We start from the raw sequence: 12,112 nt of genomic DNA, 5'->3' as shown, positions 1-12,112 counted from the left end.
TTATTGGCCTTGGCATCTGCACGGCGGGTGTCCGAATTGGCGGCCTAGTCTCACAAGAGCCCTTATTTGATCTTCCATGAAGATAGAGCAGAGTTGAGAACTCGTCAACAGTTTCTGCCGAAGGTGGTTTCTTCTTTTCATATAAACCAACCTAATGTCCGTCTCCCTCGGCACAGTTCCTATAACTGAGGTCTGGAGGAGGGGCATAGAGGGAGGAGCCAGTTCACGCCCTTATTAAAGTCTTAAAGTGCCCATTTCTCCTGCGGATCCTGTCTATACCCCATGGTTCTATTGATGACCCCAGCATCCTCTACGGACTCAGAGAAAAGGTTTTACCGGCAGGTATTAAAATCCTATTATTTATTAGTGCGCAAGCAGGACAGCATTTTCTCTTCTTTGGTGTTTTATTATTACAACCATGTCACCTCTAGTAATCCCACACGAGCGTCCATGTCTCCTCCAGTAATCCCACACGAGCGTCCATGTCTCCTCCAGTAATCCCACACGAGCGTCCATGTCTCCTCCAGTAATCCCACACGAGCGTCCATGTCACCTCTAGTAATCCCACATGAGCGTCCATGTCACCTCCAGTAATCCCACACGAGCGTCCATGTCACCTCTAGTAATCCCACATGAGTGTCCATGTCACCTCTAGTAATCCCACATGAGCGTCCATGTCACCTCTAGTAATCCCCCATGAGCGTCCATGTCACCTCTAGTAATCCCACATGAGCATCCATGTCGCCTCTAGTAATCCCACATGAGCGTCCATGTCACCTCTAGTAATCACACATGAGCGTTCAGTGTTGATCAAGCTCCAGTCTAAGCATCCTATCTTTTTTTTTTTTTTAATGCACATAAAAGCAATGATTACAGGTAAAACATGTCAATTATAGAGTTATATATTGTATCCTGTAACACCCTGGGTCTTGTCTGCTCATTTTATATTTCACATGAGCGTCCATGTCACCTCCAGTAATCCCACACGAGCGTCCATGTCACCTCTAGTAATCCCACATGAGTGTTCATGTCACCTCTAGTAATCCCACATGAGCGTCCATGTCACCTCCAGTAATCCCACACGAGCGTCCATGTCTCCTCCAGTAATCCCACACGAGCGTCCATGTCACCTCTAGTAATCCCACATGAGCGTCCATGTCACCTCCAGTAATCCCACACGAGCGTCCATGTCACCTCTAGTAATCCCACATGAGCGTCCATGTCACCTCTAGTAATCCCACATGAGCGTCCATGTCACCTCTAGTTATCCCACATGAGCGCCCATGTCACCTCTTGTAATCCCACATGAGCGCCCATGTCTCCTCCAGTAATCCCACACGAGCGTCCATGTCTCCTTCAGTAATCCCACACGAGCTTCCATGTCTCCTCCAGTAATCCCACATGAGCATCTGTCTCACCTCTACTAATCCCACATGAGCGGCCATGTCTCCTCCAGTAATCCCACACGAGCGTCCATGTCATCTCTAGTAATCCCACACGAGCGTCCATGTCTCCTCCAGTAATCCCACACGAGCGTCCATGTCATCTCTAGTAATCCCACACGAGCGTCCATGTCTCCTCCAGTAATCCCACACGAGCGTCTATGTCTCCTCCAGTAATCCCACACGAGCGTCCATGTCTCCTCCAGTAATCCCACACGAGCGTCCATGTCACCTCTAGTAATCCCACATGAGCGTCCATGTCACCTCCAGTAATCCCACACGAGCGTCCATGTCTCCTCCAGTAATCCCACACGAGCGTCCATGTCTCCTCCAGTAATCCCACACGAGCGTCCATGTCACCTCTAGTAATCCCACACGAGCGTCCATGTCTCCTTCAGTAATCCCACACGAGCTTCCATGTCTCCTCCAGTAATCCCACATGAGCGTCCATGTCACCTCTAGTAATCCCACATGAGCGGCCATGTCTCCTCCAGTAATCCCACACGAGCGTCCATGTCACCTCTAGTAATCCCCCATGAGCATCCATGTCGCCTCTAGTAATCCCACATGAGCATCCATGTCGCCTCTAGTAATCCCACATGAGCGTCCATGTCTCCTCTAGTAATCCCACATGAGCATCAGTGTCACCTCTAGTAATCCCACATGAGCGTCCATGTCACCTCCAGTAATCCCACATAAGCGGCCATGTCTCCTCCAGTAATCCCACACGAGCGTCCATGTCATCTCTAGTAATCCCACACGAGCGTCCATGTCTCCTCCAGTAATCCCACACGAGCGTCTATGTCTCCTCCAGTAATCCCACACGAGCGTCCATGTCTCCTCCAGTAATCCCACACGAGCGTCCATGTCACCTCTAGTAATCCCACATGAGCGTCCATGTCACCTCCAGTAATCCCACACGAGCGTCCATGTCTCCTCCAGTAATCCCACACGAGCGTCCATGTCTCCTCCAGTAATCCCACACGAGCGTCCATGTCACCTCTAGTAATCCCACACGAGCGTCCATGTCTCCTTCAGTAATCCCACACGAGCTTCCATGTCTCCTCCAGTAATCCCACATGAGCATCTGTCTCACCTCTACTAATCCCACATGAGCGGCCATGTCTCCTCCAGTAATCCCACACGAGCGTCCATGTCACCTCTAGTAATCCCACACGAGCGTCCATGTCTCCTCCAGTAATCCCACACGAGCGTCCATGTCTCCTCCAGTAATCCCACACGAGCGTCCATGTCTCCTCCAGTAATCCCACACGAGCGTCCATGTCACCTCTAGTAATCCCACATGAGCGTCCATGTCACCTCCAGTAATCCCACACGAGCGTCCATGTATCCTCCAGTAATCCCACACGAGCGTCCATGTCTCCTCCAGTAATCCCACACGAGCGTCCATGTCACCTCTAGTAATCCCACACGAGCGTCCATGTCTCCTTCAGTAATCCCACACGAGCTTCCATGTCTCCTCCAGTAATCCCACATGAGCATCTGTCTCACCTCTACTAATCCCACATGAGCGGCCATGTCTCCTCCAGTAATCCCACACGAGCGTCCATGTCACCTCTAGTAATCCCCCATGAGCATCCATGTCGCCTCTAGTAATCCCACATGAGCATCCATGTCGCCTCTAGTAATCCCACATGAGCGTCCATGTCTCCTCTAGTAATCCCACATGAGCATCAGTGTCACCTCTAGTAATCCCACATGAGCGTCCATGTCACCTCCAGTAATCCCACATAAGCGTCCATGTCACCTCTAGTAATCCCACATGAGCGTCCGTGTCACCTCTAGTAATCCCCCATGAGCGTCCATGTCACCTCTAGGAATCCCACATGAGCGTCCATGTCACCTCTAGTAATCCCCCATGAGCGTCCATGTCACCTCTAGTAATCCCACATGAGCATCCATGTCACCTCTAGTAATCACACATGAGCGTTCAGTGTTGATCAAGCTCCAGTCTAAGCATCCTATCTTTTTTTTTTTTTTAATACACATAAAAGCAATGATTACAGGTAAAACATGTCAATTATAGAGTTATATATTGTATCCTGTAACACCCTGGGTCTTGTCTGCTCATTTTATATTTCTCTGACGTCCTAGTGGATGCTGGGAACTCCGTAAGGACCATGGGGAATAGCGGGCTCCGCAGGAGACTGGGCACAACTAAAAGAAAGCTTTAGGACTAACTGGTGTGCACTGGCTCCTCCCCCTATGACCCTCCTCCAGACCTCAGTTAGATTTCTGTGCCCGGCCGAGCTGGATGCACACTATGGGCTCTCCTGAGCTCCTAGAAAAGAAAGTATAGTTTAGGTTTTTTATTTTCAGTGAGATCTGCTGGCAACAGACTCACTGCTACGAGGGACTAAGGGGAGAAGAAGCGAACCTGCCTGCTTGCAGCCAGCTTGGGCTTCTTAGGCTACTGGACACCATTAGCTCCAGAGGGATTGAACGCAGGACCCGACCTCGATGTCCGTTCCCGGAGCCGCGCCGCTGTCCCCCTTACAGAGCCAGAAGCAAGAAGGTCCGGAAAATCGGCGGCTAAAGACTTCTATCTTCTCCATGGTAGCGCACAGCACTGCAGCTGTGCGCCATTGCTCCTCATGCACACCTCACACTCCGGTCACTGATGGGTGCAGGGCGCTGGGGGGGGGGGCGCCCTGAGCAGCAATAAATAACACCTTGGCTGGCAAATATACACCATATATAGCCCCAGGGGCTATATATAGGTGTAAATTAACCCCTGCCAGATTTCCTAAAGTCCGCCGAAAAAGGGGCGGGGCTATCTCCCTCAGCATACCGGCACCATTTTCCCTCACAGCTCCGCTGGAAGGAAGGCTCCCTGGCTCTCCCCTGCAGTCCTGCACTACAGAAAAGGGTAAAAAAGAGAGGGGGGCACATATTTTAGGCGCATTATAGTTATTCTATGCAGCTATAGGGGAAAACACTCTGTATAGGTGTCACCCCAGTGTATAGGTGTCTGTATAGGTGTCACCCCAGTGCTCTGGTGTGTGCTGGCATACTCTCCCTCTGTCTCTCCAAAGGGCTTTGTGGGGTCCTATCCTCTTTTAGAGCATTTCCTGTGTGTGTGCTGTGTGTCGGTACGGCTGTGTCGACATGTATGAGGAGAAAAATTATGTGGAGGCGGAGCAAATGCCGGTAAATGTGATGTCACCCCCTGTGGGGTCGACACCTGTGTGGATGGATTTATGGAAGGAATTACGGGAAAGTGTTAACTCCTTACATAAAAGGCTTGACGACATGGGACAGCCGGCAACTCAGCTTGTGCCTGTCCAGGCGTCTCAAAGGCCATCAGGGGCTGTAAAACGCCCGTTACCTCAGATGGCAGACACAGACGTCGACACGGATACCGACTCCAGTGTCGACGATGAGGAGACGACTGTAACTTCCAATAGGGCCACACGTTACATGATTAAGGCAATGAAAATTGTATTACACATTACTGATATTACCCCAGGTACCACAAAAAAGGGTATTATGTTTGGTGAGAAAAAACTACCAGTAGTTTTTCCTGCATCTGAGGAATTAAATGAAGTTTGTGAAGAAGCATGGACTTCCCCCGATAAGAAATTAGTAATTTCTAAACGGCTATTGGCAGCGTACCCTTTCCCGCCAGAGGATAGGTCACGTTGGGAAACACCCCCTAGGGTTGATAAAGCGCTCACACGTTTGTCAAAGAAGGTGGCACTACCGTCTCCGGATACGGCCACGCTTAAAGAGCCTGCTGACAGAAAGCAGGAGACTATCCTAAAGTCTATATACACACACACTGGTGTTATACTACGACCAGCTATAGCCTCAGCATGGATGTGTAGTGCTGCGGTTGCGTGGTCGGATTCCCTGACAGAGAATATTGAGACCCTGGATAGGGACAATATTTTACTGACTTTAGAGCATATAAAAGATGCTCTCTTATACATGCGTGATGCACAGAGGGATATTTGCCGACTGGCATCAAAAGTAAGTGCAATATCCATTTCCGCTAGACTGGATTATGGACTCGGCAGTGGTCAGGGGATGCCGATTCAAAATGGCACATGGAGATTTTGCCTTATAAAGGGGTGGAGTTGTTTGGGGAAGGTCTGTCAGACCTCGTTTCCACGGCAACAGCTGGAAAATCAACTTTTCTGCCCCAGGTTACCTCGCAGCAAAAGAAAGCACCGTATTATCAAGCACAGTCCTTTCGGCCCCATAAGGGCAAGCGAGCAAGAGGCGCCTCTTTTTTGCCAAAAGGCAGAGGTAAGGGAAAAAAGCTGCAGCATACAGCCAGTTCCCAGGACCAGGAGTCCTCCCCCGCTTCCGCCAAGTCCACAGCATGACGATGGGGCTTCACAGGCGGATCTAGGTACGGTGGGGGCACGTCTCAGGAATTTCAGCACACAGTGATCTCGCTCACAGGTGGATCCCTGGATCCTTCAGGTAGTATCTCAGGGGTACATGCTGGAATTCGAGACGCCTCCCCCACGCCGTTTCCTAAAATCTGCCTTACCAACAACACTCTGACAGAGAGGCGGTGTTACAGGCAATTCACAAGCTGTATTCCCAGCAAGTGATAAACAGGGTACCTCTCCTTCAACAAGGAAAGGGTTATTATTCCACAATGTTTGTGGTACCGAAACCGGACGGTTCGGTGAGACCCATTTAAAATCCTTGAACAAGTATATCAAAAAGTTCAAGTTCAAGATGGAATCGCTCAGAGCGGTTATCTCCAGCCTGGAGGAGGGGGATTACATGGTATCTCTGGACATCAAGGATGCTTACCTGCATGTCCCCATTTACCCTCCTCACCAGGAGTGCCTCAGGTTTGTGGTACAGGACTGTCACTACCAGTTCCAGACGCTGCCGTTTGGGTTATCCCGGCACCGAGGGTCTTTACCAAGGTAATGGCCAAAATGATGATTCTCCTTCGAAAGAAAGGGGTTTCAATTATCCCGTACTTGGACGATCTCCTGATAAAGGCGAGGTCCAGGGAGCAGTTGCTGGTGGGGGTAGCACTTTCTCAGGAAGTGCTACAACAGCATGGTTGGATTCTCAACATCCCAAAGTCACAGCTGGTCCCCACGACACATCTTCTGTTCCTGGGGATGATTCTGGACACAGACCAGAAAAAAGTGTTTCTTCCAGAGGAAAAAAAAAAAAGGGGTTGTCATCTCTAGTAAGAAACCTTCTAAAGCCAGGACAGGTGTCAGTGCATCAATGCACGAAAGTCCTGGGAAAGATGGTAGCTTCGTACAAAGAAATTCCATTCGGCAGATTCCACGCAAGAACCTTCCAGTGGGACCTGTTGGACAAGTGGTCCGGATCGCATCTTCAGATGCATCGGCGGATAACCCTGTCGCCAAGGACCAGGGTGTCGCTACTGTGGTGGCTGCAGAGTGCTCATCTTCTAGAGGGCCGCAGATTCGGGATACAGGACTGGGTCCTGGTAACTACGGATGCCAGCCTTCGAGGCTGGGGGGCAGTCACACAGGGACGAAATTTCCAGGGACTGTGGTCAAACCAGGAAATTTCACTTCACATAAATATCCTGGAACTAAGGGCCATCTACAACGCCCTAAGCCAGGCAAGACTTCTGCTTCAAAACCAGCCGGTACTGATACAATCAGACAACATCACGGCGGTCGCCCATGTAAACAGACAGGGCGGCACAAGAAGCAGGAGCGCGATGGCAGAAGCCACAAAGATTCTCCGATGGGCGGAAAATCACGTGTCAGCACTGACAGCAGTGTTCATCCCGGGAGTAGACAACTGGGAAGCAGACTTCCTCAGCAGACACGACCTCCACCCGGGAGAATGGGGACTTCATCCGGAAGTTTTCCAAATGATTGTAAACCGTTGGGAACGACCAAAGGTGGACATGATGGCGTCCCTCCTCAACAAAAAACTAGAAAGGTATTGCGCCAGGTCAAGGGACCCTCAGGCGATAGCTGTGGACGCTCTAGTGACACCGTGGGTGTACCAGTCGGTTTATGTGTTCCCTCCTCTGCCTCTCATTCCAAAGGTACTGAGAATTGTGCGAAGGAGCGGAGTAAGAACGATGCTCGTGGTTCCAGATTGGCCAAGAAGAGCTTGGTACCCGGAACTTCAAGAGATGCTCACAGAGGACCCATGGCCTCTACTGCTAAGATGGGACCTGCTCCAGCAGGGGCCCTGTCTATTCCAAGACTTACCGCGGCTGCGTTTGACGGCATGGCGGTTGAACACCGGATCCTGAAGGAAAAGGGTATTCCGGAGGAAGTCATCCCTACCCTGATCAAAGCCAGGAAGGATGTCACGGCAAAACATTATCACCGCATTTGGCGAAAATATGTTGCTTGGTGTGAGGCCAAAAAGGCCCCAACGGAGGAGTTTCAACTGGGTCGTTTTCTGCATTTCCTGCAAGCAGGAGTGAATATGGGCCTAAAATTAGGATCCATTAAGGTACAGATTTCGTCTCTGTCAATTTTCTTCCAAAAAGAATTGGCTTCACTGCCTGAAGTTCAGACATTTGTGAAGTGCGTGCTGCATATTCAGCCCCCTTTTGTGCCTCCAGTGGCACCTTGGGATCTCAATGTGGTTTTGGGGTTCTTGAAATCACATTGGTTCGAGCCACTTAAAACCGTGGATTTGAAATATCTCATGTGGAAAGTGGTCATGCTGTTGGCACTGGCTTCGGCCAGGCGTGTGTCAGAATTGGCGGCTTTATCTTGTAAAAGCCCTTATCTGATTTTCCATACGGATAGGGCAGAGTTGAGGACTCGTCCTCATTTTCTCCTGAAGGTGGTATCAGCTTTTCACTTGAACCAACCTATTGTGGTGCCTGTGGCTACTAGGGACTTGGAGGATGCCAAGTTACTGGACGTGGTCAGGGCCCTGAGAATTTATGTTTACAGGACGGCTGGAGTCAGGAAAATTGACTCGCTGTTTATCCTGTATGCACCCAACAAGCTGGGTGCTCCTGCTTCAAAGCAGACCATTGCTCACTGGATTTGTAGCACAATTCAGCTTGCGCATTCTGCGGCAGGACTGCCGCATCCTAAATCAGTGAAAGCCCATTCCACGAGGAAGGTGGGCTCATCTTGGGCGGCCGCCCGAGGGGTCTCGGCTTTACAACTTTGCCGAGCCGCGACTTGGTCAGGGTCAAATACTTTTGCAAAGTTTTACAAGTTTGACACCCTGGCTGACGAGGACCTGGAGTTCGCTCATTCGGTGCTGCAGAGTCACCCGCACTCTCCCCCCCGTTTGGGAGCTTTGGTATAATCCCCATGGTCCTTACGGAGTTCCCAGCATCCACTAGGATGTCAGAGAAAATAAGATTTTACTCACCGGTAAATCTATTTCTCGTAGTCCGTAGTGGATGCTGGGCACCCATCCCAAGTGCGGATTGTCTGCATTACTTGAACATAGTTACTGTTAACTAAAACGGGTTATTGTTGAGAGCCATCTGTTCAGAGGCTCCATTGTTATCATACTGTTAACTGGGTTTAAAATCACGAGTTGTACGGTGTGATTGGTGTGGCTGGTATGAGTCTTAACCGGGATTCAAAAATCCTTCCTTATTGTGTCAGCTCTTCCGGGCACAGTATCCTAACTGAGGTCTGGAGGAGGGTCATAGGGGGAGGAGCCAGTGCACACCAGTTAGTCCTAAAGCTTTCTTTTAGTTGTGCCCAGTCTCCTGCGGAGCCGCTATTCCCCATGGTCCTTACGGAGTTCCCAGCATCCACTACGGACTAGGAGAAATAGATTTACCGGTGAGTAAAATCTTATTTTCCATAATGTATTTTATTTCCAGCAGGTGGACACACAAGCAGGAATATTTCAGAAGGACATCTAATGTTATCCCCGGATTGTGACATAAAAGATAATGACAGTAGACAGGATTCTCCAGGAGATAACCCCATTACCCCAATTATACATCCAGCTCTATCAGCTGATCCCTCTGATCCTGGGAAATGTTCTCCTGATCACTCTGATATTGGAGCATTTGTTACAGCTCTGAGATTAGATACAGTGTTTCCATGTTCTGTAGATGCCAAATGTTTTACACAGAACACAAAGCTTATTACCCATCATCCAGCTAAGGCAGGTGAGAGGCCACTGATATGTTCTGAGTGTGGGAAATGTTTTACAAAGAAATCAGCTCTTGTTACACATCAGAGAAGTCACTCAGGTGAGAGGCCGTATTCCTGTTCTGAGTGTGGGAAATGTTTTACACAGAAATCATCTCTTGTTACACATCAGAGAAGTCACACAGGTGAGACGCCGTGTTCCTGTTCTGAGTGTGGGAAATGTTTTGCATGGAAATCAGATCTTGTTACACATCAGAGAAGTCACACAGGTGAGAAGCCATTTTCATGTTCTGAGTGTGGGAAATGTTTCGCATTTAAATCAGTTCTTGTTAAACATCAGAAAAGTCACTCAGGTGAGAAGCCGTTTTCCTGTTCTGAGTGTGGGAAATGTTTTACACAGAAATCAGCTCTTGTTACACATCAGAGAAGTCACACAGGTGAGAAGCCGTTTTCCTGTTCTGAGTGTGGGAAATGTTTTGCATGGAAATCAGATCTTGTTACACATCAGAGAAGTCACACAGGTGAGAAGCCATTTTCATGTTCTGAGTGTGGGAAATGTTTCGCATTTAAATCAGTTCTTGTTAAACATCAGAGAAGTCACACAGGTGAGAAGCCGTTTTCCTGTTCTGAGTGTGGGAAATGTTTTGCATGGAAATCACATCTTGTTACACATCAGAGAAGTCATACAGGTGAGAAGCCGTATTCCTGTTCTGAGTGTGGGAAATGTTTTACACAGAAATCAGCTCTTGTTCCACATCAGAGAAGTCACACAGGTGAGAAGCCGTTTTCCTGTTCTGAGTGTGGGAAATGTTTTGCATGGAAATCAGATCTTGTTACACATCAGAGAAGTCACACAGGTGAGAAGCCATTTTCATGTTCTGAGTGTGGGAAATGTTTCGCATTTAAATCAGTTCTTGTTAAACATCAGAAAAGTCACTCAGGTGAGAAGCCGTTTTCCTGTTCTGAGTGTGGGAAATGTTTTACACAGAAATCAGATCTTGTTACACATCAGAGAAGTCACACAGGTGAGAAGCCATTTTCATGTTCTGAGTGTGGGAAATGTTTCGCATTTAAATCAGTTCTTGTTAAACATCAGAAAAGTCACTCAGGTGAGAAGCCGTTTTCCTGTTCTGAGTGTGGGAAATGTTTTACACAGAAATCAGCTCTTGTTACACATCAGAGAAGTCACACAGGTGAGAAGCCGTTTTCCTGTTCTGAGTGTGGGAAATGTTTTGCATGGAAATCAGATCTTGTTACACATCAGAGAAGTCACACAGGTGAGAAGCCATTTTCATGTTCTGAGTGTGGGAAATGTTTCGCATTTAAATCAGTTCTTGTTAAACATCAGAGAAGTCACACAGGTGAGAAGCCGTTTTCCTGTTCTGAGTGTGGGAAATGTTTTGCATGGAAATCACATCTTGTTACACATCAGAGAAGTCATACAGGTGAGAAGCCGTATTCCTGTTCTGAGTGTGGGAAATGTTTTACACAGAAATCAGCTCTTGTTCCACATCAGAGAAGTCACACAGGTGAGAAGCCGTTTTCCTGTTCTGAGTGTGGGAAATGTTTTACACAGAAATCAGCTCTTGTTCCACATCAGAGAAGTCACATAGGTGAGAAGCCGTTTTCCTGTTCTGAGTGTGGGAAATGTTTTGCACAGAAATCACATCTTGCTACACATCAGAGAAGTCACACAGGTGAGAAGCCATTTTCATCCTGTGAGAGAAATAAATCCGCTCTTGTTGAACACATTAGACATTACCCAAGTACGGAACTATTTAAATCTTCTGGAGTATAATTATCACTGTCGTCCAGTGTTCCTCAAGGGTCAATCCTATCTCCTATGCTTTATAAAATATACATGCTACCACTGGGTGATATAATCAGACGTCATGGCCTGGTCTACCACTGCTATGCAGATGACCTGCTTTTTGCTCCATGTACTGAGAACCGAATACCAATCCTAAATGGTTGTCTAGCTGAGCGCCAGGGGTGGATGATGCCAGTTGGCTGTGACTCAGTCTTTGTGACACATAATAGAAGCTCACCAACAAAGGACAAGACTACAGCTTTACCAACCATCTGGATTTACGCTTTGGTGCTCAGAATTGAAAATACTGAACATGTGCTGAATCTTTGTGTTGTCCTGGTATGTGGCTGACACATACATCAGGTATCTGCCACATACAAATCCTCATTCTTCCATCTGTGGACCATAGCCAGAATCAAGCTCTTGATTCCCTCAGAAGTTCATAGACTACTGCAATGCCATCTACCTGGGTCACCCAGCAAAAGAATTACAGAGCTTGCAGCTAGTACAGAATGCAGCAGCCAAGCTGTTACCTAACCCGTTCCTGCCACATAACACCCATTCTCTACTCCCTTCACCGGCTGCCTGTAAGATGACAAATCTATTTCATAATTGGCTAACTGACCTTCCCAGCCCAACATTACATGGTCCAAGGTACTAGAAGCAGCTCCTGCCTCCTTACTGCCCTGCTTGCTTGCTTCTACAGATGAAGGACTGTTACCGACAGTACCAAGAATCTCCTGTCATTCATTTAAGGGTTGAACTTTAGCTTTGCAGCC

At 48.4% G+C, this 12,112-nt stretch overlaps 2 protein-coding genes across 4 annotated transcripts in view; both read left to right on the top strand.

The window, feature by feature from the left end:
* LOC134983450 (gastrula zinc finger protein XlCGF26.1-like) overlaps window positions 1-12,112 on the top strand; it is a 452,758-nt gene that overhangs the window by 16,082 nt on the left and 424,564 nt on the right. The gene's annotated exons all lie outside the window — the stretch shown is intronic.
* The window catches only part of LOC134983447 (oocyte zinc finger protein XlCOF6-like), a 100,757-nt gene continuing 97,894 nt past the window's right edge, over window positions 9,250-12,112 (top strand). The window contains exons 1-2 of one of the 3 annotated variants that reach the window (XM_063949126.1): window positions 9,250-9,792; window positions 9,877-12,112. The exon at window positions 9,877-12,112 is cut by the window's right edge and continues 634 nt beyond it. In XM_063949126.1, coding sequence (XP_063805196.1) covers window positions 9,288-9,792; window positions 9,877-11,321 — 1,950 coding nt within the window. In that variant the 5' untranslated portion in view covers window positions 9,250-9,287 and the 3' untranslated portion in view covers window positions 11,322-12,112. The other 2 variants (XM_063949127.1, XM_063949125.1) reach the window with 2 other exon arrangements.

Source organism: Pseudophryne corroboree (genome assembly GCF_028390025.1).
Source record: "Pseudophryne corroboree isolate aPseCor3 chromosome 3 unlocalized genomic scaffold, aPseCor3.hap2 SUPER_3_unloc_15, whole genome shotgun sequence".
In the NCBI taxonomy this organism is placed as follows: Eukaryota; Metazoa; Chordata; class Amphibia; order Anura; family Myobatrachidae; genus Pseudophryne; species Pseudophryne corroboree.
This window is presented reverse-complemented; position numbering and strand designations above follow the sequence as displayed.